This window comes from Oryza sativa, chromosome 10, assembly GCF_034140825.1.
Source record: "Oryza sativa Japonica Group chromosome 10, ASM3414082v1".
In the NCBI taxonomy this organism is placed as follows: domain Eukaryota; kingdom Viridiplantae; phylum Streptophyta; class Magnoliopsida; order Poales; family Poaceae; genus Oryza; species Oryza sativa.
The window spans coordinates 13,616,832-13,642,949 of NC_089044.1; the positions used below are offsets into that span (position 1 = coordinate 13,616,832).

The 26,118-nt window shown below is 39.1% G+C and overlaps 3 protein-coding genes across 3 annotated transcripts; all 3 read left to right on the forward strand.

Annotated features, from left to right (window-relative positions):
* The first annotated feature begins 2,685 nt into the window (after nucleotides 1–2,685).
* On the forward strand, nucleotides 2,686–8,691 carry LOC4348524 (alanine aminotransferase 2). The gene is made up of 15 exons (XM_015758952.3): nucleotides 2,686–2,808; nucleotides 4,356–4,406; nucleotides 5,011–5,061; nucleotides 5,136–5,201; nucleotides 5,268–5,329; nucleotides 5,716–5,794; nucleotides 5,875–5,979; nucleotides 6,081–6,191; nucleotides 6,274–6,411; nucleotides 6,657–6,731; nucleotides 6,831–6,951; nucleotides 7,025–7,179; nucleotides 7,261–7,335; nucleotides 7,417–7,620; nucleotides 8,362–8,691. The coding sequence occupies exons 1-15, from the start codon at nucleotides 2,767–2,769 to the stop codon at nucleotides 8,476–8,478; spliced, it is 1,452 nt and encodes a 483-aa protein (XP_015614438.1). The 5' UTR covers nucleotides 2,686–2,766; the 3' UTR covers nucleotides 8,479–8,691.
* Nucleotides 8,692–12,035: 3,344 nt separating this feature from the next.
* On the forward strand, nucleotides 12,036–17,376 carry LOC4348525 (alanine aminotransferase 2). Its single transcript, XM_015757301.3, has 15 exons — nucleotides 12,036–12,293; nucleotides 12,365–12,418; nucleotides 12,923–12,973; nucleotides 13,103–13,168; nucleotides 13,253–13,314; nucleotides 13,413–13,491; nucleotides 13,575–13,679; nucleotides 14,086–14,196; nucleotides 14,286–14,423; nucleotides 14,505–14,579; nucleotides 14,677–14,797; nucleotides 16,084–16,238; nucleotides 16,337–16,411; nucleotides 16,527–16,730; nucleotides 16,927–17,376. Exons 1-15 carry the CDS (start codon nucleotides 12,066–12,068, stop codon nucleotides 17,041–17,043), a joined length of 1,641 nt encoding a protein of 546 aa, XP_015612787.1. The 5' UTR covers nucleotides 12,036–12,065; the 3' UTR covers nucleotides 17,044–17,376.
* Nucleotides 17,264–18,460, forward strand: LOC9270027 (uncharacterized). The gene is made up of 3 exons (XM_015757304.3): nucleotides 17,264–17,747; nucleotides 17,832–17,956; nucleotides 18,041–18,460. Exons 1-3 carry the CDS (start codon nucleotides 17,592–17,594, stop codon nucleotides 18,165–18,167), a joined length of 408 nt encoding a protein of 135 aa, XP_015612790.1. The 5' UTR covers nucleotides 17,264–17,591; the 3' UTR covers nucleotides 18,168–18,460.
* The last annotated feature ends 7,658 nt before the right edge of the window (nucleotides 18,461–26,118 follow it).

The following is a 26,118-nucleotide window of genomic DNA, read 5'->3' on the forward strand; positions in this document are numbered from 1 at the left end:
TAGGGCACGAGACCTAAAAGTGGATGGATGCGGAGACAAAGGGTTTAGACAGGTTGAGGCCCTCTCAATGAGAGGTAATACCCTACTCCTGTTTGGGGATTTGAATCCGCCGGGTGTGTATTGATCTGACGATCAGGTTGTGTCATCATGCCCCCTAGAGGGCCTCCTGCCCACCTTATATAGGATGGGGGTAGGATTACAAAATAAAAACCTTAACCAATACGGTATCGGTTTTCTAAATCTACTTTACAATATTATCAAACCAGGACTCTAGGCCGTTCCATAATATACAAGGAAACGTAATACCCAAGTCATGATCTGTTACATATTTCATAGATATAAGTTATCCCCTATATGAGTAAATGTTATTAGTAAATGTTTACTGTAGCACCACATTATCAAATCATGAAGCAATTATATTTATAAGATTCGTCGCAATTTACATACAATCTACATAATTAGTTTTTTTAATTTATATTTAATACTTCATGCATGTGTCCAAATATTCAATGAGATATGGTGAAAAGTTTTTGTGTGGGAACTAAATAGAGCTTATGTACTCAGGGGCGGAGCTACATAGAGTTAGGGGGGTGCCCAAGAACCCGGTTCAAAAATTCTTTTAGCTATAGTTTATCTATTTTCACCGTATATATACTCTGTCAGTTTAAATTTAGATACCCGTATCAAGCTAAATTTGATTCAAATCAGAGTAAAGCAAGCAAGTGGAACCCCCTTTATTTTATGCTAGCTCCGCCCCTATATGTACTATATATAAATAGTTGGATCTAGCATGTACAGAGGAGAGGTAACTTAACTCAAACTATTATTATTTTACAGTTTATATTTTTCAAGTGTTTCAGCACAAGACATAATAGATAATCGGACAAAATAGTACAACACGTTGTCTTAATTTCTTGGCCACATGTTTATACAGTCTGTTTGTGTGCTACCTATGTGAGGCCAAGTCAGCAAACTTGAGAATTCAAATTTTCAATAAACTCACACGTACTTGCCCTCTTTATTTAAAAACAAACTCACACGTACTTGCCCTCTTTATTTTACTCTTTGTGATGTTATCAGTACACATGACCATTCATTCAACTACCTTTGAATAAAACAAAATGATTTATTTGAAGAAAGAGAGGTAAATTTGATTTCGTCTGTTTAACTAACACATAGCCTCCTCCCTCTATTAAAAAAAATATAAAAACTTATAGCTTTTAAAATTTGTTCGGGAATATATCAACTTCTTTTTACCAACTTTTTCATCTTAACTAATCACAACTATAATTTATTTAACTAATCACAACTATAATTTATTTAAGTTCTCAGTCTACTTCATCGTCTTTATCCATCATAATTATTATTTTAGCAAAATGTATGCGTTAAACCGACCTCATATATATCCAAGTGCACAAGCAGTATCACACAATACACCATAAAAAAGACATAGAAAAAATAACAGCATTTGAAGTTTGGTGAGTAAAGTATTAGATATATAATTGTTTTCATCTGGAATCTTCATCACTAAGTACATGCATATATTCATCAACACAAATTCTGTCAGCGTGATAGGAATAGATAAATAACAAAAAGTTTCTACATCATGCCATTTGGATTGTTCCTAGCTAGGTGACAAAAGCCATTAACCTTATTTCCCAACCTAACTCTCAAAAGAAAAAAAAATAAAGAAAAACAAAACATAATATAAAGATTAGATGAAAAAGAAAATGCAAACAACAATCCTCCTAATTAATCGAGCTGCACATGACACAAGGCCCCAAGAGTGATGTATAAACGACTTCCAGAAAATCAAGAAGAAAAAGAAAAAAAATGAAGCAACAAACGTATTCTAATTTTGATAGATAATTTCACTTGTTTTACTCCTAGATAAACTCAGTTACAACCTGGCTCATCTTATCATCATTGCATCACAACAAATCTACATGGCATCACAAATCGATCGAAACAATCGAAGAGCAACCATCTCACAGTCCACCCAATTTAGATTCTTTTTCCAGGTGACCAAAGAACAAAGGAAATTTATTTTGGAAGAAAGAAAAGAAACATATATCACAAAAATGCATAAAACCACTTCCAGGGAAAAAAAAGGTAAAGGAGAAAAAACAACAAAAACTGAGCAACAACAAACTCACCGAATTTTGATAGATAAACTCACTTTACAACGTGGCTCATCTAATCATCGTTGCATTACAACAAATCTATGTGTCATCACACACATCGATCAAAGAAAAAAACCCAAGAGCCAACCACCTCATCCTCCACCCTATTTGGACTCTTTCCATGCGACGAAACCAATTTACAAACCTTACACAAAGTCACACAGAAAGAAGAAAAAAAAAGAACGAAAGAAACAAAAAGGCAAAACTGAAATCCTCCTCCTAATTAAACACACACGTAATCTAATCCAGCCACTGGTAGTCACAATACGATGACGTGCCCACCGCTCTAACACTGTCACTAAAAGGTTAGACTTTTTTGGGTTCTTGTGCAGAGAGAGAGAGAGAGAGAGAGAGAGAGAGAGAGATTGTGGATGCGAAAACCGCAGCTGGGGGCGGCGGTTCTGCGTCCTCGGTCGCTTTCCATCCGGTGGGCGCATCGCGTTTTTGCGGTTTTTGCTTCTCTTCTTCTTTATAAGGAGCAGCCAATTTGGTGCGGGGAGCCGTCGATTCGCCACGAAACCCAACCCGTCAACGCTGCCGCTGAATCTCACTTTCTCTCTCTGTTCTTGGTGCTTCCGCCGCCATGGCTGCTCCCAGCGTCGCCGTCGACAACCTCAACCCCAAGGTGGTGATCCTGCGCCTCCTCATGCCCGTTTCTTGATTTTTCTTTTTTTTGTTCTTCTCTTCTCTTCTCTCTCTCTTTTTTTTTGTGGGGGTTGTAGAGGTTCTTGAGGAAAGATTGCATTTTCGATGTGATGTGGTGTGAGGATAGGGATTGGCTCGGTTTCGGACTTCCGGTGGAGTTTAGGGGTCAAAAGGAGGGATTTTTTGGTCCCTGTTCTTAGTTCGATTTCTTAGCGTAGCGAATTGAGCATCCAATGGTCCTGATGTTGTCATGGGAGTGATTCAGAAGGGGATATGGGTGGGGCAGTAGGGTGCTCTTGTTTTAGATAATGGAAGAGTTTTGATAAGATGGTGTTCTAATTTGATGGAGTGGGTTGTGCTCTGGTTTTTTTTCTCCAGTGTAGTTATCATGCTTAGTTCTTGTTCTTGTGTTCTGCTTGTCTAAATCTGTGAATTCAAGGTGCCCAGTCCCCAGAAACGAGGAATTATCACACATGCAGCGAGGAGGATCTTTCAATTAGCAGGGTAGTTGCCATGAGCAATTTTTAGTCTGCAAACAGTAATAGTTTTGTAGTTAATTAGAGATGCAGTTCTTTTACTTGGATGCTGTTACTTCTATTAACACAGAGGTAGATCTCAGTACTGGTTGAGCAGCTGCTGGCCTTCAGTTTTTGCCTTTTTGCCGTGATCGAACAGTGCCATGTAACATCAGCATCTCTTTTCCCTTTCAAAATGGAATATGGCAATTTCAATGAACTGTTGTCCCACTTCTGCTACCAAATAGTGACATGAAGATGCTGAAGCACCATATTGTTGTTTCAGTGAGAGCAGAGGGTGCTGCTCACTTGCTCCGATGGCAACTTGTGTCTTGTGAAGATTCAGTTGGATTTTAAGGAGATAATTATGCATTAGAATATTTAATAGCAACTGCTTTTAACAAGTTCTTTTTCCCTGTAGGCTTATAAACCTGGAAAAAATATTATATTTTGGGTGTTGTGTTAAACAATGGGGAATAAATATCTGTTACCTTCCTCATGATGTCATTTTCATGCTATATTGGTTCCTACTATTATTGAAAATTGATTATGATGCTTTGCCTATTTGGCAAGCTGGATAATATTGTGTTATTCTAACACTTTCAAAAGTACTGCCCGTGTGGTCTGCTTTTCATTTTCAACTTGCGCCATTCAATAATTAATTAGCATTTAGCTCTATCAGCTGCACTGAAGCAAAACAGTAATATAGTATAGTATCATGGCCACTTTATCTATGTGTATATATTATATTCTTCCCTGCAGGAATTATTATTATTACAGTTACAGTCACATGATTGCTTAACTAAATTGAATGTCATCCACTATCCTGCCATATAGTCCTAAAAATTGATGCCCTTGACAAGTTCATAACAGTTTTAGTTTGAGAATGCAATTGCAATTTCCTTCCTGAAGATTACTTGTTCTATTTACTGGATTTCTAGTTATTTTCTCTCCATCTCTTGATCAACCAGGTGCCTATTCTAGTGCCTAACTAATAAGCTTACCCGTGCAGGTTTTGAATTGTGAGTATGCAGTGCGTGGAGAGATTGTGATCCATGCTCAGGTATCTTGAGTGACGTCGGTGTGTTACTTTATAATGGTTGTAACCCGTGCAGTTTTGATCTTTTTTTTCATTTGTATTCTTCTTGAATGAAAAGTTAACCAGCTAGTCCTATGAACCTTTTAAATTAAAGGGATTTTTGTTTTCTTGTTCATTAACTTTTAGGTACTTTGGCAATAGAATAGGGATTGAATAGTTGACAGTTGAATATAGCTGTTAGAGCGTTCGGTGACAATTCAATTAGTTTGCTGAACTTGATTATAGAAATGTTATTTTTATCGCACAATCTTGCTTGTTTTTTTGGAAGTGTTGAATCCATATGGTTTTGTTGGAACCTACCACCAATTAGTGTCAATTAATTACTTAACTGCCTAGCTCGCAGAGAATAAAGTAGTCATTGCTGAGATATATAAAGGGAGAATAGTCAGTTAAGTTTCACCGTATCTAACGAAAAGGTTTATCTTGTTGTCTGTGTTTGTCTAACAGTATAAACTTCTTATTCACATCTCCTTGACTTCCCCTGCAGTAGTAAACTGTGCTGTTGTTTTTACAATAATTCAATTACCTGCTTATAATTTGATATCTATCTGTTTTCTTCTGTTTCCAGCGCCTGCAGCAACAGCTACAGACTCAACCAGGGTCTCTTCCTTTTGATGAGGTTAGTAACTATCAATTTAACATAAAGGAGCTTTTCCTGGTAGATTATTTTCTCATTCTGTTTTCCCCTTGCAGATCCTATACTGCAACATTGGGAATCCCCAGTCTCTTGGTCAGAAGCCAGTTACATTCTTCAGGGAGGTATGTGGTTATCTTGCCTTCAAGTTTTACATTTTGTTTCCATGATATTCACATGCTGTATTGCAGGTTATTGCTCTTTGTGATCATCCATGCTTGTTGGAAAAGGAGGAAACCAAATCATTGTTCAGGTGAATATCGGCACCTTTATTTCATCAGCATCAAACAGATATGCAGAGAACTTAAATGGAGATATCTAGTGCAAACACTCACATTCCTTTAGTTTGCTTACCATATACTTCATCCTTTTGTTTCTCTCTACTGATTGAGTTTTGACTAGAAATATTACATGTTAGTTGAGCATAGGAGTTTCAAAAACCAAAATCTTATTGAGAAATTTTCAAGGTGGTTTATCCCTAGTTAAAAGGGCTAGGACTAAATCGATTAACTATGCAACTGGCATATCACCCTAACTTAATTTCTAAAAGAGTTCTGCTCATGAACTTCCATAAATAGTTGACTATCATACTGAAATTTGAAATTCTAGTGAGTATCTGATGCCCCATCTTTGCTGCAGTGCTGATGCCATTTCTCGAGCAACAACAATTCTTGCCTCGATTCCTGGAAGAGCAACTGGAGCATACAGCCACAGCCAGGTGAGCAGCTCAGGCTGATACATTTACTCACTACAAAGAAAAAAAAAGAATCTTAATTTCACCGTACTCATTTTTCCTAGGGCATCAAAGGGCTGCGTGATGCAATTGCTGCTGGAATTGCATCACGTGACGGATACCCTGCAAATGCAGACGACATTTTCCTTACTGACGGAGCAAGCCCTGGAGTAGGAACTTTACCTTCTTTTTAAATCTTACTGGACATTTTTTGAATAAACAGGAAGCAGTTCGAATCTCATTATGATGCTATTCTCCCCCTCTGTTTTAGGTTCACATGATGATGCAGTTACTGATAAGGAACGAGAAAGATGGCATTCTCTGCCCAATTCCTCAATATCCTTTGTACTCAGCCTCCATTGCTCTTCATGGTGGAGCTCTTGTATGTTTTGAATTCTCAGCACATTTTCAATATGGCTGCATTCATGCTGCACCAAAGCCTAATTGAGAGCATTTTGTTTTAGGTCCCGTATTATCTTAATGAATCAACAGGCTGGGGTTTGGAGATCTCTGACCTTAAGAAGCAACTCGAAGATTCTCGGTTGAAAGGCATTGATGTTAGGGCTTTGGTAGTTATCAATCCAGGAAATCCAACTGGGCAGGTTTGCATTCATTGCTTTCTTGTCTAATTTGGAGAGCATCTTGGATTGTTGCAATTTCTGTTCACACCATATTCTGCATGTATCTACCTAAGGCATATATATTTGCAATTCTTGTATCTTTTTATGTGATTTTCCATTGTTAGGGAACATATGTATTTTTGTTTGTCTGCAATGTGCATGAAGCATTTGCAGCTGGTGCAGGTACCCAACAAAAGAACTGTAATCATGTTTTAATTCATTTGCAGGTTCTTGCTGAGGAAAACCAACGGGACATAGTGAAGTTCTGCAAAAATGAGGGACTTGTTCTTCTGGCTGATGAGGTAAGCGATTGTTACTTGAGCAACTCCACAACAAACTTTCAGCTGCTTAATTCCTTTTCGCTGTGCTGTCTGTAACATCAACACTATTCATATTGATAGGTGTACCAAGAGAACATCTATGTTGACAACAAGAAATTTAACTCTTTCAAGAAGATAGCGAGATCCATGGGATACAACGAGGATGATCTCCCTTTAGTATCATTTCAATCTGTTTCTAAGGGTAAATACGATGATCTGTTTTCTTATTTTCTATTGGCACTGGATTCTCAAAAGGATTTTCTTGCTGACAACAGGATATTATGGTGAATGTGGCAAAAGAGGAGGCTACATGGAGATTACTGGCTTCAGTGCTCCAGTTAGAGAGCAGATCTACAAAGTGGCGTCAGTGAACTTATGTTCCAATATCACTGGCCAGATCCTTGCCAGCCTCGTCATGAATCCACCAAAGGTCAATGTTCTGTCATTGTTTAAATTTCTACCTAAGAAAGTGCAAAAGTCTCTAATCAGATACCATTATTTGATTCTGCAGGCTGGAGATGCATCATATGCTTCATACAAGGCAGAGAAAGATGGAATCCTCCAATCATTAGCTCGCCGTGCAAAGGTATACCAGGATTCCAATTCTCTTATACTGCTAAATGATATCTGGGAACAAATTGTAGAATTGTTTTTTTCTTGATGGCAGGCATTGGAGAATGCTTTCAACAGTCTTGAGGGAATTACATGCAACAAAACTGAAGGAGCAATGTACCTCTTCCCTCAGCTTAGTCTGCCACAAAAGGCAATTGACGCTGCTAAAGCTGCTAACAAAGCACCTGATGCTTTCTATGCCCTTCGTCTCCTCGAGGCAACCGGAATTGTTGTTGTCCCTGGATCTGGATTTGGCCAAGTGAGTCAACTTAATCTTTATACGAAGAATATAATATGCTTGTGCTTGTATCTGCTGATACTACTGGTTTGGACATATTAAGTCAAAACAAATTTTCCTTAAAAGATTCAACGTCACTTTTTATGCCACCAAATAACAATCATGGTTTTTTTTCTCATAAGTTCCTGAATATATCTTTGTGTTGAGCTTCTGCAACAAATATCTGAAAATAATCATCCCTGAATAGAACTTCTCATACTATTGCGTTCTTACCATGCTATTTGGTCACTAGATATTTTGTACTCCCTCCGTCCCTAAATATTTGACGCCGTTGACTTTTTAAAACATATTTGACCGTTCGTCTTATTCAAAAAAATTAAGTAATTATTAATTCCTTTCCTATCATTTGATTCATTGTTAAATATACTTTTATGTATACATATAGTTTTACATATTTCACAAAAGTTTTTGAATAAGACGAACGGTCAAACATGTTTAAAAAAGTCAACGGCGTCAAATATTTAGGGAAGGAGGGAGTACTAAAAATTTATTACTGGCATATGGTGATGTTATCAACTAAAAAGATTCCTGGGACACATCATGTATCTGCCTCTTTTGTTCTGTTTCAACAACTATCTTGTTATAATTCTGTGTGTCCAAACCTGAAAGCTACTTTGAAGTTTACGAACAATAAGCACTCCATGCACTTTATTTTTTGGCATATCCATGGTACTGATTTTGTTTTCCTCTTCTACTCCAAAGGTTCCTGGCACATGGCACATCAGATGCACAATCCTGCCACAGGAGGAGAAGATCCCCGCGATCATCTCCCGCTTCAAGGCATTCCATGAGGGCTTCATGGCAGCGTACCGCGACTGAATTGCCATTCACCATTGAACAGATGGGGAGTTCTATACAAGCCTGATGGATTTTCCCCAGGCCTTCTTTTTTTTTGTCCCCATGATAGCATCATCGTGTAGACCAAAACAAAATAAATCAAAGCCAGACATGCTTTTTTTTAGTGTGCTAATCACAGAGGGTACTGAAAAACTGATGCCTTCGATGGCAAATTGAGGAGAAATTTACCTGCCATTTCGTTGTTGTGCCTGTTACTGTATAAATGTTAAGATTTTGGTGCAGAGGCAGCTATAGTTTTGAGATGTTGGAGTTGGCTGAACTGTATGAGAATGGCTTGATCTGATTGTGAGACCCACCAGCTATTCATCTCTGATTTGAATAGCGTTGGTTGGTAGGAGTGCTGCTGAACAAAATGCTCTGAATAAAATGAGACCTTTCAGTGTCTTTTACTCTGCTGTGCTGTCTACTGTAAATCACAACTTGCAAATAGTAAATTTTAGTATAGATTTATAATGCTTAGGTTAAAGATTCCTGCGGCACATGGTATTTGTTGCCTTGATGGTAGAAACAGAATCCCAATAATTTCAATCTATTTTTAAGGACTTGTAAATATATGTGACTGGATTAAATTTCATTATAAAATAAACATACTTATAAGCATATCTTAACACACTTAATTTTTTATAGAAGTTGGAAATAAATCGGTAAATGTTCCTGCTAAACTAAGTACAGGTAACTTGTTTTTTTCTCGTGATTTTTGACCATTTGCCACTCTCTTCAATGGCACATTCTCAAATAGTAGCAACCTCCCAGTGACTTGGATTATTTGTCACCCGGGTCAAAAAAAAATGTCTCCACTTTGCCATTCTTATCTTTCAGCTTAGGTAGAGTTTATTCCAAACTTTTTCTTCAAACTTCTAATTTTTTCATCACATCAAAACTTTCCTATACACATAAACTCCCAACTTTTCCGTCACATCGTTACAATTTCAACCAAACTTCTAATTTTGGTGTGAACTAAACACACCCTTAGTAAATCGGATGGACCGCATCCCGTCGCCACCATGGATCGCGTAGCACCGCTACCGACCAGAGCGGCGCCCCCGTAGCTCCTTGGGAGATCTTACCACCCGTCGCCGTTGTTTCCTTATCGTCTCCTCCTACACAGGTTAGCGCTGCCGCCATTGCGTCGATCTTAACGGCAATCGCTCGGCACGAGCGGCAGCACCGCCATGGGCTTGCTCGACCTCTTGCATTGCTTGTCATTTTAATGAGAAGATATGAGAGAGAAGAGATCAGGGTAGTATGGTCATTTGCTTTTCCAGTGCCACATCACTCAACTGATGTGGCAACGTTTTAGGTCCAAAAGTGGCTTTGAGCAAGTCCCCATGACAAATAATCAGTTATTGGAGAGGGTGGCATTTAAGAATGTGACATTAAAATAGAGTAAGGATCCTCTACTACATCTATAATAGTTGTCGCTGACATGTGGAATTGGACCCACCTGTTAGCCACTGTCAGAATAACTTTCCTACAAAGGGTCAGAGGCGAGCCTGCTAAACAACTATAGATAACCAAACGAGAAAATGTTTTAACACCTTACATATTCCCCTATTTTCAAAAATATATAAAAATAGCCCTAACCATTTTAAAAAAAAAAGATTGCGATGTTCTCATAATATGAAAAAGGGGTTGGTCTTCCATTTGACCATTTCCACGTTGTATTAAACTTATAAAACGAGATAGACTCAATAAACTCCACGTCCCCGCAAGGAAACTTAAGATCCATCGCAATTGGACTCGAATTCGGTTTTTACCGGCCCGACCATTGGGATCCCCGGTTGGACCCGTCTCAAGTCACCAATCAAACTATCCTGTCAAACATGCTTGGATCCTTTTCAAATATCACTAAACTTTACTATATTTTATTCTGGTGCTAAATCTAATGTTAACAGGAGGGTGAACTTGTGGTATCTGTGCACAAACACATATACCCTCCGTTCCATAAAAAACAAAGTTCTAGCTATGAATTTGAATATACACTATATCTATATTTATATTCAAAAGTAGTTTTTTTAAAACAGACGTAGGAGTAAGCGTTACTTTTTTTTTAAGATAATAGAATAGAATATCCTAGCCTTTGCTCAACGAGTTACAACCAATTATTACAACGTAACACTCAAAACGAGTGTAGCTCACATAAATAAAAGAAGACACCAACCATGAAGAAAAAGCAAACTAAAGACTATCAACACAAGATTGTGTTGATAGGGAGTACACAATCATTGAATTCTATTTATGTATCTCCATCCAAGATTGGTAAACAATTGTATAACCGTTTTCTCAAGATTACGACATGCAAATTTTAAAAACTCGCCTCTTCATCATCCTTTTGTAGTTGTGCCTAGAACGTGAGCCAATTTGTTGCCCTGAAAATTACTTACATATATGAAACATATAGTGATTTGTCTAATATCATGTCATTCCTACTCAACCATAGAGTCCAACATATAGCAGATGTTTTAAGAATAAGTTTTCTATTTTTCTTGTCCACCCCCAGAACCCAATCATAAAAAATATGAGATATGCTATTAGTAAAGTAAAACCAAAAGAAAACTGAATTGATCTCCAAATAAACTTTGTAAAATGGCATTCCATAAAAAGATGTTGTATAGTCCCATTTTTAATACAGAAACAACATCTCAGACTACCATTCCAATTCCTCCTTGCCAAATTATCTTTATTTAACACAATCCCTTTAAACAAATACCACATAAAGATCTTAATCTTCAGAGGCATCTTAAGCTTCCAAATAATCTTATTTCTCTCAATATAACGATTGTTTATTAAAGCTAAATACATTGACCGAACAAAAAAAATTGGCCATTGTAATGATAGTTCCATGTAAAACAATCTTTCTGTTGATTCAACTGAATATGCACAATAGAAAAGTACAATTCATGCCAATTTGCTAGATTCTGACCAACTAAAGCCTCCTAAAAGAAACATTCGGTGGAACATATCTCATAACATTAGCAATTGAAGAGTTTTTCCTTCGAACAATAGCATATAGAGATGCATACTTATCTTTAAAAGCTAAGTTACCTAACCATTTATCTTCTCAGAATCTAACTTATTCCCTATTATTCAAAATCTAGGAACCCATATTTAATAAAGTATTCTTAACTTTTTTTTATGAGGCCTAACAAAAATAAGAATCTCCTTGTTTCCTACCAACTTGGGTAATAGATTTATTATAGAGATATTTTCTTTTCAATAAGTATTGCCAAACCCCTTACTAATTTATTAATTTATAAACAACAATTTACTCAAAAGACATTTATACAGATTTCTGAGTTATGAACACCCAAACCGGAGTAGGCGTTGCTTGTAATCAGGGGAAAAAAAAGAGAAGGAGAAACAAAAAATACTCGCGAAACAAGACGAATGGGAGCAGCAGGTGGCTCCAATCCAACATGATGGAGGATCCGTGCACGTGACTAGTGTACGTCAGCCTCACCAAGAACGGCGCTGAGGCTGAGTGCCACGTCACCACGCGCGTGCGTCCATGGCCACCGCTTCGTCAGCCGGTCGTGCACGACGACGAGATGAGAGGAGATGAGACGAGTTCCCTCCTCTTCATCCATCCATGGCCGCCTAGCTTAGAGGCTCACCATCGTCACACTGGCTCACTGCTGCATTCCGCATTCCTCGCTCGCTCACCTCACCTCACCTCACTCACCTACATCGCCGGATCGATCGCACCGTCGCCGGCGGCCAACGAGATGCTTCGCGCCGCCGCCCGCGCGCTCACCGTCAGCTCCCTCAACCCAAAGGTTTTGGATCTTTCTGTTTTTTTCTTCTCTGTCTCCGGCGGCTCGGGCTCACTGATCTTCTTCCGCTGCAGGTGCTCGCGCTGGCGGATCACCACCTCGGCGGACTCGTCGCCCGCCGCGCGCAGGTAATCAATCAATCAATCAATCAATCCCCCCCATTTGCTCACAATCACATGCATATGTGATATGCCTCAATGGGGGGACGAAAGAATCCTCTCTATTTGATTTGTGCGAAAAAATACGATATGCCATCTTTGGGAAAAAAAAGTTAGAACGCGTTGGTTTGTTTGATCGGCGGTGTTCTTTCTTGATTGGGACAATTGGAGTTAGGATCGGAGTAGGTTTAGTCTGCACATCGCAAACTGCATTGCTCATTTTTTTAGCTGGTGACAGTAACGGTTAATATCCTTATAGTAGAGAGGAAAAAAATTTTGCAAGCTGACACGGTATAGTGAAATTCAGACTGTGTGATTGTTCTAAGAGTTTCTTTGGTGAATTGTTATTTTCAAAACAAGTTCCTTCGGTGGATTAATGATTGTTCTCAATTCTAGTATTTTGAGATTATGAAGGGGTTGCAGCTTAATGCCGTGATCAAACTCATCTTGTTTTTTCTGATTTCTTGGTTCTAGAGCATGCAACAAGAGCTAGACGCTAATCCAGCTTCACATCCTTTCAGTGAGGTGCGTTCATCTGAATCTTACTTTCAGTAGGAATGCCTGACTTTTCAGAGTTCCTCTGCATCTTACTTCTATTCAGTTCAGAGTTTCCCTGAGTTTACTATGGCTAATTTCCCCCATTTCTTGGAGTAGATCATCTATTGCAACCACAGCAACCCACAGTCCCAAGGGCAGCAACCAAACAAGTTCTTCCGGGAGGCGTGTGCATGTGCCCCTATGAATTTACTAGTCATTTATCATATTTTATTGATTTCTGATGATTCTTTTCTTTTCATGCTCCAGGTTCTTGCATTGTGTAATCATCCCCATCTCCTAGACCGGAGTGAGGCCAGCTTCATGTTCAGGTAAGAACTGAACAGAAATTGAGTATTCCTGTCACAATTGTACTTATGGAAGAGATGATCTGCAAGCTATACGTGATTGCCAAGTTCCAATGCTTCAGCTCTGATGCGATAACGAGGGCACGGGAGATTGTAGGCTTCATTCCTGGAAAAACAACTGGAGGATACAGTCACTGTCAGGCAAATTCAATTGTTTCAGAATTCAGAGCAAATGCTGACAAATATGGGAATGAGCTTTCATCAAACTTGACTATTTTTGACAGGGTATTGAAGGGTTGCGTGATGCAATTGCTGCTGGAATAGCTTCTCGCGATGGTTTACCGTCGTATTCGGAGGACATTTTCCTGACAGATGGAGCAGCTGCACCGGTACTATTTAGTTTGATCATTATACACATTGTTTTTTTTTTTCTGGATAATGATGCGACTTTTTTTTTGTCACTGGTAACTGTTGGGCCTCTGGATAGTATTACTCACATCAAACTGTTTTGATAAAAGTTGCGGTTTCGAAGATGCAACCAACAGTTCTCATAATCTGAAAACTGGCTTGATATTCTACGGATATAAGAACTTCAGTGAATGGATGATTTGGTTTAAAGAAAAAACATATGAGTAGAATAGCAAGCTAGGGTTTTTTTTTTTTGTCTGATAATGTTGTCTGTTTTGTACTTCAATCCTTGGCACTAATATGAACTATACATATTCTTAGTATCTGCCTCATATCTGATAAGGTTTTAAATAATGGAGATCATTGTGTTTCTTGATTTCCATATAGGTTCATATGATGATGCACTTGTTGATACGTGGCAAGAAGGACGGCATCCTTTGCCCAATTCCATCACACTCTTTGTACACAGATTCTATGGTTCTTCGTGGCGCAACTCTTGTGTGTACCACATTAACCAGACAGAAGCAAATCTCGATTGATACTAATTACTGTCTTGAACCAATCTGATCTAAGAAAGCAAATTTCAGGTACCGTATTACCTTGATGAATCCAGAGGTTGGAGTGTGAACATTTCAGATCTGAAGAAACAGTTGGATGGTGCCCGGGCAAAGGGCATTGATGTGAGGGGACTTGTGGTGGTAAATCCGGGAAACCCTACTGGGCAGGTTTGTTTACGGATCACTGAATCACGCTATTTCTTTGATTTTAAGGAGTCGAATGTGAATATGTGATTGAATTCCTCGTAGGTTCTTGTGGAGGAAAACCAGTGTGAAATAGTGGAGCTCTGCAAGAATGAATGCCTTGTTCTCCTAGCAGATGAGGTGCCCATTGTATCTTTCTTAATAAGAACATTTGTAGTATTTTCTTCCTTGGCTATTGCAAATATGACATTTACCGTTTCACGACTATCTTTGATAGGTTTACCAAGAAAACATTTACACGGATCAGAAGAAATTTAACTCCTTCAAGAAGGTAGCACGGTCCATAGGCTATGGGGAAGGGGATATATCTTTAGTATCATTCCACTCAGTATCTAATGGTACAAACCGTTTACTTTGTCTCATTCATGATCGTTCTCAAGTTCTAGTATATGCAAATCTTTGTTTATTGCAACTTGAAAAAATAAAGGCAACTCTGTTGTTACTTGTGCTTTTGAGTTATGGTCCTTTTAACTATTAGTTTTGGAACTCATTGAGAGAAAAAAAATACACATAAGATTTTCAGGGAAGGCAAATTTCTTTGACTGCTACATGAATACTATCGATTGAATGGAGTGAATGCTCTTTTATAAGCTGAACTTATTACGTTTACATGAAGACGGCCTGACTCTATTTACTTATCTAGCATGCCATGCACTCTACCTATCAATATATTGGACATTTCTATTTCCCAAGCACTAAGACTCCTTGATTAAGAATGTTCACCACTATAGATGGCCATAAGGCCTGAGGCCTGATGGCCCGGCCCACGGCACGACCATTTTGCCTGGCCCAAGCATGGCATGGCACGACTGGTGTCGGGCCCGTGTCGGCCTGGCCCGACAGTTGGGCCGTGCCTAGGTCGATGCCTTAGCACGGTGGGCCGGCCCGACACAACACGATCAAAGAAAATAAGTTGAGGGATCCAAAATAGACTTAAATCAGCTATATAAGGCATGGCCCAAAGAGAAGAGGGATACAGAATAGACTTATGCCATTCATAAAAGCCACAGCCCAAAGAGATGAGGGAAGAAAAATGGACTTAATATATGGAGAAGCACGATGGGCTGTCCGCTGTCGTGCCTTCGGGCTGGCTCGGCACAGCCCGAGACTTATTGGGCCGTGCCTAGGCCGTGTGTGCAGCCCGTGGGCTGACCCAACCTGGCCTGGCATGTAGGTCGGGCCGTGCCGGCCCGACTGACCTCGGCCCATGCCCGTTCGTTCCTGGGTCGTGCCGGGCCGGGCAGCCCATATGGCCATCTATATTCACCACAATGTATTTTTTTTTTCTTTTCATTCTCCAATAAAATCCTGTTTATAAAGAGGGCCTAACTCTATCTACTTATCTAGCATGCCATACACTCTGCCTATCAATATATTGGACATTTCTCGTTCCCAGGCACTAAGACGGTCCTTGATTAAGAATGTTCTCCACAGCGTGTTTTGTTTCTTTTTCCAATCAAATCCTGTATATCGATCTTTTCTGCCAAATTCTAAGTAGTCTGAACTGTTGGATGTGATGCAGCATGCATTACAAATTCTTTATTGATCAGTATACAACATTACAACTACATACTCTTTGTTGATGGATGTGATAAGTGATAACAAGTATTGTCCTTTTCATCAGGATACTACGGAGAATGCGGGAGAAGAGGGGGTTACATGGAGGTCACTGGCTTCAGCTCGGAAGTAAGGGGAGAAGTATACAAAGTTGCATCCCTAAGCGCATGCTCCAACATATCTGGCCAGATCCTTATGAGCCTAGTCATGAACCCACCAAAGGTCTCTGAATTCTTCACCTTCGGCATCGACTTTTTTTGTTTTTCTTTAAGGGAAGACATCAACATTTTGCATAACTTAATAATCCTCCCTTTTGTCAGGTTGGAGATGAGTCATACCCCTCTTATCGTGCAGAAAGAGACAGCATACTATCATCTTTGTCTTGCTGTGCAGAGGTATCTTATTTCTTTCTTCAATACAATGATTTAAAGCTCTGACTTGTTACGATTTCACTGCGGTAAAGACCATGGTTGGCCAAAACTGAATGTTGCATTTGTGCACTGGTTTTAGGCCATGGTGTCCACATTCAACAGCATGGAAGGGATGACTTGCAACAAGGCTGAAGGTGGAATATCTGTGTTCCCTAGTGTTCGGCTGCCGCCACGGGCAATTGAAGCTGCTGAGGCGATGAACACAGAGCCGGATGTGTTCTATGCTCTCCGTCTTCTCGAAAGCACTGGGATTGTTGTTGTGCCTGGCTCAGTGTTTGGACAAGTGAGTACAATATTCTTACATCTATCTACTTGTATATTATTCAGAGTAGAATATAAACTTAAGACATGGTTTTTATACTTTTCAATGATTAGATGTTCAAGCATTAATACATGTTCGTTGATCTTGCAGAAAAATATTCCTTTTTCTTTCTGCTGGTATTCTAACAAATGTTCCTCTTGTTGGTTATATTCTGCAGGTACCTGGAACATGGCATTTCAGATGCACAATTCTGCCACAGGAAGAGAAGACACGGCAGATTATCTCCCGCTTTAATGTGTTCCATGAAGCATTTATGGAAGAATTCCGCAGCTAAAAGGCGCAAACATTCTTTTTCCATATGTAGTATAACTCTATGTACTTTCTATGACTGATAAGTGATAAGTGATAAGTGTGAGATTTCTACCTGAATCTCTCAGCTGTCATGTTCCAATCCTGTACAGATTATCACATAGAGTCCTACCATCATAAAATTCTCTAGGGTCCTACCATCATAAAAAAATCAGGTAAAAAACATCGGTTTCGGTGTGCTGTAAAAACCAAGGTGGACAAAGTTGGCAGGAAGCAAGTTGGAAGTCCTTGTCATGAGTCATGACACTGAATATATAACTAGGTTCTTTTAATCCAATAATGATACAAGAGTTAGAAAGGGAATTTGTCACCAATTATGTGTCAATTTAATAGCCATGCAATTGTACCTTAATCTATGCAGCTTAACCAATGATTTATGTTGCAGGGACTTCATTGACCTAACTTCCCCTCTTTAAAATGATATCCACCACCCACTAATGGCCATTTTCATGACATCCACTCCCATGGTTATTACTTATTAGTATTGTTCCTGTTTGCAACAGGCCATCATCCATGGATTCCTTGAGGTGCTACTCACCTCACACAATCCTGATTCCGAAGACGATTCGGTCCAGGAATCTGATCAGAGCCTCCATGGATAGCAGCTTCTCAGGTCCTGAATCCAAGAAGGCTCCCAACTCTGTCAGCTTCACCAGCAAGGTCAACAAGGTAACTGTTCTTGCTAGCCTCTGTGAGCATCTGAATCAAATTCTTCTTTGTGCTAATCTGAAACATCATACCATTGTTTTTCAGGTCTATGAAGACAAGAGCATGGGCATCCTCTGCTACACCGACGAGAGCGGCGAGCTGATCTGCGAGGGCTTCGACGAGGGCCCAAGGCTCACCTGGCAAGACATGGAGAAGATCAACAGGGAGAAGTAAGTCATGTTCAGGTTTCATATTTTGAACAGTAGAAGATGCAAATCATCTGAGCTGACCATTCCCCTTGCTCTGAACAACAGGGAACTGAAGGCTGAAGAAGATCGTCGGGAGAGGATGATGCGGATCGGCGTCGCGGGGATCGACTGGAGCAGCCTGCGGACCGCTGTCAGCAAGCCTGTCAGTGTGGGGGAAGAACTGAAGAAGTAAACAAGCTGACAAGCTTAGTGCAGTAGGTTATTTTCTGAAATGTTTCAGATCTTGTAGAAACAAGTTATGCTTGTTTGTGTGTATATAGAGTATGTAGATCGATCTCCATTGCTGCTGCTTTCTCTGGAATAAGGATTATGCTGTGTTTAGGTAGGATTAGGAGGAGACAAAGAGGGGCGTGATGCTGATCTAGCTGGTCAGCTCCTGGCTTCCAATTGATAAAGAGATCATGTAATATATTCTGCTTGGATGATCGTTCAGCTTAATGTTAGTTCCAACTTCCAAGTTGATCAGATTCCTGGTGTCGTGTCGAACCAAGCTGCTGGGAGTTCGTTTGCCTGTCAATTTGTTGCTTGATAAGAAATTCTCTGAAAGTTAATTAAAGAGTTGCTTCATAGGAATTGAAGTTTCTTTTTCTAGGTAAGAAAGATCAGAAGAGTTGATAATTAAGAACTTGAGATGGATGGATTCCGTCCGAATCAGAGCTGCTTGTCCTGGATTGTGATTGGTTGATTTCTGGTGACAAGGAATCCTCGTGGAATTGGGTTCAAATACCATGGTTGAATTCCAAAAATTTCCAAACAGCATTTGAACAGCTACCGCCTTATCTCAATTCATCGATTTTGAGCGTAATTCAGAGAACAAGTGGTGTTACTGAAAATTAGCTTGGACTCAAAATTCGATTGGTTTTGCTGAGCTCAACAAGGTTTAAGCAAATACTAATAACAATCTACGCCAACTGTGGCAAACGAGTCCTTAGCTATGCTTGTCTCATCGACAAGCATTGGGCGCTTTCTAGAGAAAACTTGGAAGATTCGATCCCGGACAATGATGAACTGAAGCTGTGATACGGAAGAGTGAGATGATAATTAAGGCCTCGAGGTCATTTGCATTTCAAGAGTAAATTACATCTATGGCACATGATCATGGTACGCCATAGCTGTATAAATAGATACAACAAAATTTACAAATTGTATGATTCGATATAAGTTAGTCCATGCAAATCCGAGCCAAAACAATTCATATACGATCTGATGTGGCGCGCACTGGTGACCCTTTCACCTGTGAGTTGGAACACACACTATTAGCTGTTCGTAGTTTTGCAGAAAACCCCAGGACATGTAAATTTTTCCATCAAAGTCCCTGCGTCTTTGAGTGCTGTAGGACCCGAGGTAGTCAGGGTCAGGAGTTGAGGTGGATGGTGACCGGTGAGATTGAACTTTGGAGCTGAAAGTTCACTTCAAAGCCAACAAAGAAGGAGGCAGCGACCACGATAAGCAAATTTCACAAAACCCTAGATTTCTGGGCTTCTGTGATGCGAGGTTTTGTTATTCGTTTCATGAAACCCCAGGTTTTGGAACAAAGTGTTTCATAAAACATCAGCTACAAGCTTATATTGTCTATCCGGCTAATATATTTATATCTATAATAAATGTAAAAAGATGCATGAGATATTTTTAAGTACATATACATGTTAGCTGCTTTTGAATAATCGTTTATCATCATGGTATGATCCTTTATGTGTATATTTAACCAATTATATGTTATTATCAGTTAGAATTATGTTAAGTTTTTGTGCATTAAAAATTTGAGAAAAAAATAAACTATATGAGATGAATGTGTACTTTGAGTTAACTAATATGAATTTACGAAAAAAATAATCATATGCAATAATGAAATGTGAGTATTTTACACAATACGAGGTTTATTGAAACATTTTACCCCAAAACTGCTTGAAATAAAACACAATAACTAGGGTTTTGTGTTATGGATGCGTCAAAACCTGAGGTTTTGTGAAATTTACTCTTTTTTTTATATAGAGATGGATTTTCATCTCCAGAAAGAATATCTCATCATTTCTTGCATGCCACCTAAACAATTGTGAAAAAAAATTGTTAACATAGATTACTACGAAATATATCATTTCACAAACATGCAATGCAAATTCAACTTTTACAAGTTGCAATAAAAAAATAAGCTGAAAATAGTTTAACTTACGTTCACAGTTATATTTGTTACGACTTGTAGAAGTTGAATTTGAACTTACATGTTTGTGAAAAGATATGTTTCATATTAATCTATCTTATCAACTTTTTTCATATTTTTTATAAATATTTAGGTGGCATGAAAGAAACGAGGAGATATCCCCTCGAGAGATAAAAACACTATTTTGTTTTCTTTTTGCATGTATTATGTTAGCTAGGGTTTATATAGACTAGTCAAGTTGTTGTACCAAAACGAATAATTTGCAAGTTATTCGAGCTATCTGTATCCACTATGCAAGTTCCTATGACAGGCATAATTTACTCATATTTTAATTAGTTTGTGCTGTTGATTAATCAGTATGTTATATTTTAATGGTGTCGTCTATCTATACACATACTACTTCCGTCTTAAAAATATAAGAACCTAGTATTAGATAAGACACATCCTAATACTACAAATTTAGACATACCATTTGTCGAGATTTATGGTATTAGGATATGTCTCATTCATCAGTATTAGGTTATTATAGTTTGAGATGAAGAGAGTATTAATTAGGCACTTTCAAAAATTCTCACGTTAGCAATAAGGATCCATAGATAGATCTAGTCATGGGTCACCTAGGCCATGATCCTGGACCAAAAAAGGATTAAAGCCCACTATGTTCCTCGATCTTTTTTTATTAAGATGTAGATTTTATATTGGTTTTCGTTAGCATTTTTTAAAATGTATTTTGTAAAAAAGTTTCTACATATAAGTTGCGCTAAAATATCAAATAAATTTATTTTTTAAATTTATAGTAATTAAAACTTAACTAATCATGTGTTAATAGCTTTTTTTTTTAGTAATAAGGATCCATGATGGATCTAGTCATGGGCCACCTAGGCCATGATCCTGGAGCAAACAAGGATTGAAGTCCACTATGTTCCTCGATCTTTTTTAATTAAGATGCAGATTTTATCTTGATTTTTTGTTAGTATGTTTTTTAAACCGTTAAACAATGTATTTTTACGAAAAGTTTCTATATAGAAATTGCTCTAAAATATCAAATAAATATATTTTTCAAATTTATAATAATTAAAACTTAACTAACCACGCATTAATAACTCTTTTTTTTTCCGCGCCCTTACTTAATATCCATCTTCATTAGTTTCATACACCATCATTTAAATGGGATCTCATGACTTGGGCCTAGCCTGGATTTGTCTCTGAAGTGACCTAGCTTCTTTGTGTGATCCCATTATCATAGCTGGACCATATTATCAAATAAAACATGAAATTTTAAATATTGTGGACTCTTTAGTTTTATCCTTTTCAAAATATTCTAATTTTCAAATTCTAAATTAATAATTAACAAGTTATAACTAAGATAAAAGCCACTCTAGTTTATTTGAAAATAACCAATACAACATATGGTTAAGATTTTAATATTCTTAATATCGGTAGAAATAGTCCGTGCAAGACATAGATTGACGACTAGTTTATCTATTTTTTATTGATCTCACAAGACAGTAGCTCCGGCCATCATCACTGAGGTGGTGTTTGGATCGAGAGACTAAACTTTAGTCCCTGTCATATCGGATGTTTGGACACTAATTTGGAGTATTAAACATAGACTACAAAATTAATTGCATAAATAAGAGCTAATTCGCAAGACAAATTTTTTAAGCCTAATTAATCTATAATTAGCACATTTTTTACTGTAGCATTACATAGGCTAATCATGAATGAATTAGGCTCAATAAATTCATGTTGCGAATTAGTCTAGTGTTATGAAATAGGTTTTATCATTAATCTACGTTTAGTACTTCTAATTAGTGTCCCAACATCCGATGTGATAGGGACTCAAATTTAATCCTAGATCTAAAGAGGCCCTGATATTCAATGGATGCAATCATATAAAAATTCTGCTTCTGCTCATTCAATTTATAATTTAATAGAAGAAGAAGAAGAAGGAGAAGAAGAAGAAGAAGAAGAAGAAGGAGAAGGGACAAATTCATAGGACAACATGCTTAACAGTACAATCGTTTAATTAACTAATTAACGGTCTAACGCTAAGCCATAAGCTATATAATTTTGCTTTATGTGGTTCATTGGTTTTGGTACGTTTTATGGTTAACCAACCTAGCTTAGCTATCTATGTACGTAGCTACTCCACTAGCTAATTTGGCCGGCCTTATCTGTAAACTGTAATTTAACTCTCTCTAATAACCAAATTAAGCCACCAACAATCACCAATACCGCTTGCTTGATAGGAGTATTTGGGCAGCGGCCGTCGCGGTTTCGCCTTTCGCTCGCTCGCATAGAGTTGCGTGTGCGTCGCTGCATCTCTGCATGCTTGACTTTGACTTCCGCCGCCACACCCACAACACGACATTACATACGTGCATGGGAGTTAATATTTTTTAGTATGATCGAATGATATATTCATATATATATAAATCTAGCAAATGTTATTGTTATTTTTTCTGTCTACTTTGGGTGAGATCGACCACTGGCGTTTAGTGACAGTAGGGGAGTGACCGAGTGAGCATCTAGAGGAAAAGAAAAACTACTCAATTCCCCCTTCTAAAATATAAATATTTCTAGTTATGAATAGTTAAAAGTTGTTATATTTTAGGATGAAGGTAGTATGCACGATAGCTAGCTAGGTGGGGATTAATTTTAGATGGTTTTTGGACAAACTTTCAAGAGCCCCATCTAGAGTAGGTATAAAAAATTGAATAAAGAAAATGATTCCCTGGTCGGGTTGATGTAACATGGAACTTGTCAATTAATGGTATACAGTGGTCACCAATATGTTAGTAGATATTACTATCTCCGTTTTTAAATATATAACGCCATTGATTTTTTTTAAAACGTTTCATCATTCTTCTTATTTAAATTTTTTGTGCAAATATAAAAAATTTATGTCATGTCTAAGGAACATTCGACGATAAATCAAGTCGCAATAAAATAAGTAATAATTATATAATATTTTTGAATAATATGAATAGTCAACGTATTTAAAAAGGTCAACGTGTCATATATTAAAAAACGGAGGGAGTACAAAGTTATCTCGACTGAAAATATGGGTTCTTAAACTCTACGAACAACATAAGTACTAAACATGCTTTTAAAAGTCAAAATAGAACTTATAGTTATATATAGTATGTGTGTTTACGGTAGAAATAGAATCCAAATTAATCTTAATCCTCTGTTAAATAGATAGAGATGCACCACCTGACATAACAAGGTAGCAAACTTTTAATATTTTTGCACTGCCTTTGCTTGTTGGCGTTCCTACTGCTTTCTTGGGTTGCGTGCTAATTATATTGGCTGGAGAGGGGTACACATTTTTAAAAGAGTAGATGCAAGTCAGAATGTGGATTAGCTCAAATATTCTCCCCTAACAACATAGTTTAAATAAGAAATAACCCCCACTCATATTGATGACTCACTACTGATGCAGACTTGCTTACGATGATCACGAAGCAGATGGAACGACCAAACCCTTACTCGAAAAATAATGCATTTTCACTTATGGTTTATTCAAGGGATAAGTCCATTTTACACCCTCCAACTCTTTGTTTTGTCTAAAATACACCCAAAACTCTAAAACCGGATATTTCAAACCCTCCAACTTTCAATACCATTCACTTTACACCCTCAAGTGGTTTTTCAGCTGGTTTTCACCTGATGTGGAGGTCCATTCAGCAAAAAAATAAAAAAGTATAAATTAGACCCACATGTCAGTGCATAGCCACCTCTTCTTCTTCCCCCATCTCTTCTTCCCTTTCTCTCTCTATCCTTCTTCATCCCAGACCAGGAGAGCAGTGACGGTGGCATTCTTGAGCGCCGACGGAGCTCAAGCATATCCCCAGCCTTCCCTTCCGCGCCGACCACCGGCGAGCACGAGCTCAAGGTTCGCCTCTCCTGCCACCTCCAAGAGCTCCGTCTTCACCATGAAATCGAGCTCGCCGGCGGAGCTTGAGCTACTTGGGGACGTAGAGTTCGGTGGAGGCGACAGAGCTTGGGGACGAGGAACGCAAGCTTGACTAGGCGGCAACGGATGCGGAGCTTGAGCTCGATCTCGTCCTTGACCAAGCGGTGGCGGCGCTCGATCTTGTTCTTGAGAGAAGGGGAAGGTTGGCTGCGGCCACGAGGCCATGCTCGGGAGAAGAGGGAGGTTGGTGGCGACCTCGATGCGGAGCCCGCCTTCTTGGCCGAGGTCGGAGAAGAGGGGGTTGGCTACAAGCTCAGAAAAGAGAGGTCGCCGGCAAGCTCCGGCGAGGGTTGATGGATGCGGATCCACCCCCTCCCCTCCCCCTTGCTGCGGTCGAAGAAGACAGGTGCCAGCAGCGCGGCCTCGAGTCCACGACGAGCTTGATGGAGGAGCCGACGCTGCTAGGCCTCCACCACCACGAGTTTGTCGTCGCCCGCGCTGTGTCTGCCATGAGCTTGCTTGGAGCCGCCCGCGCTGTCTCCGCCTCCAACTCGAGCTTGTTGGGCGGTGTTACCGCCGGCGGCCACGGAAGGGCGTGGAGCTCCGAGCGGCGAGGAGGGGGCGCTCCACAGATGGAGCTCACTGGCCACTTCGGCTGCTCCAGGAATGGAGGGGAGAGTGAGGTAGAGGGGAAGGAAGAAGAAGAGTGGAATGGAACTGACAAGTGGGACCCTCCTCTTTGCTGATGTGTATTTTTTTAGATGTGGCATCTGACGTGGCATCTAGTTGTACCAAAACCAGCCTAAAACCGCTAAAGGGTGTAAAATGTCCGGTTTTGATAGTTTGAGGGTGTCAGATATCCGGTTTTATAGTTCGAGGGCATGATTTAGACAAAGCAAAGAGTTGAGGGGGCGTAAAATGGACTTATCCCTTTATTCAATAGCTCTCTTGTGATAAACCTAATTACAAACTTTTTTTTTGCAACCGTTTATAATAAGTTTATCCTCCAGGAAAGTTCACTGTACTTGAGATGTGGACCTCTCGATCCCCATAAATATATACTTGAGATCCCTATGAATGCATACTTGAGATTGACGAGGTCATTATAGACACCTCGCAGTCGATGAGTATATCGCTTGCACTGAAAAGAATAATTAGTTGTAAATACAAGCAATCGTGTCATGTTTAAGATCACTACTACAGATGTAATTATCCTGGACAGCGGCTCACTTTGGTTCCAGGCTGGCCATAAGTGGCTCCGCCTGCAACCAGGCGAATGCCGGGGTTGGGCAGTGGGCCGCACGGGATAATCGATTATCCCGTGCGGTCTGCTTAGGACAACCGTACGGGATAATCGTTTTATCGCGTGCGGTTGTCCTAAGCTGACCGCACGGGATAATTGATTATCCCGTGCGGCCCACAGTAGGCGACCGCTTGCGATGGTCGGGGGGCATATAAGCCCATAGCCCGACCGGGGCCATGCATGGCCGGCGTTTTTTCTCTCCTAAACATCCACAAATTAGGGGGGAAGGTTTTTGACCTCAAATCTTTGATTGGGTTCCATATAAAAGGTGTAGAGCTCGTTCTCCTTCTTTATTTGCTTCTATTTTTGTCAGTTTTCATCGGTGGAATACGAAGAAACTTGCAGTTTTATAAATGAAATAGTGTAGGCACCTTTTTGTTTTTTTTATTTTTTTAGCAAATACATATTGCAATCTTTTACATGTTTTTAAAAGTAATTAGCACCTACATTGAAACGTTGGGTTTGCCTCTATTAAGTTTATTTTCATTTGGATGAAAGGACGAATATTTTCATTTTTTAGAAATGGATAGACAGTATTCTATTAATGCTTAAAATTGCTGTGGGGCTGTTTAAATAGTCCGAACAACTCGTGTAGATAGATTCCACTACAAGCAGTATAACCAGTTGAGGTACACTCACTTAGCCTCTCGAAGAGTTCTGTTTGCATACATTTTCAAATTAGGAACAAAATTAGCTCTTCAATTTAGGTCTTCCTTTTAACGTCAGAATTACATAGAAAT

Bases quoted from the DNA above. Each gene is read 5' to 3' on its own strand.
- LOC4348524 (XM_015758952.3), top strand. From the start codon at position 2,767: ATGGCTGCTCCCAGCGTCGCCGTCGACAACCTCAACCCCAAG. The intron at 5,330-5,715 runs GTGAATATCGGC...TCTTTGCTGCAG, and splicing joins GAAACCAAATCATTGTTCAG to TGCTGATGCCATTTCTCGAG. The intron at 5,980-6,080 runs GTAGGAACTTTA...CCTCTGTTTTAG, and splicing joins CTGACGGAGCAAGCCCTGGA to GTTCACATGATGATGCAGTT.
- LOC4348525 (XM_015757301.3), top strand. From the start codon at position 12,066: ATGAGAGGAGATGAGACGAGTTCCCTCCTCTTCATCCATCCATGGCCG. The intron at 13,680-14,085 runs GTACTATTTAGT...ATTTCCATATAG, and splicing joins CAGATGGAGCAGCTGCACCG to GTTCATATGATGATGCACTT. The intron at 16,239-16,336 runs GTCTCTGAATTC...CCCTTTTGTCAG, and splicing joins TAGTCATGAACCCACCAAAG to GTTGGAGATGAGTCATACCC.
- LOC9270027 (XM_015757304.3), top strand. From the start codon at position 17,592: ATGGATTCCTTGAGGTGCTACTCACCTCACACAATCCTGATTCCGAAG. The intron at 17,748-17,831 runs GTAACTGTTCTT...ATTGTTTTTCAG, and splicing joins TCACCAGCAAGGTCAACAAG to GTCTATGAAGACAAGAGCAT. The intron at 17,957-18,040 runs GTAAGTCATGTT...TCTGAACAACAG, and splicing joins GAGAAGATCAACAGGGAGAA to GGAACTGAAGGCTGAAGAAG.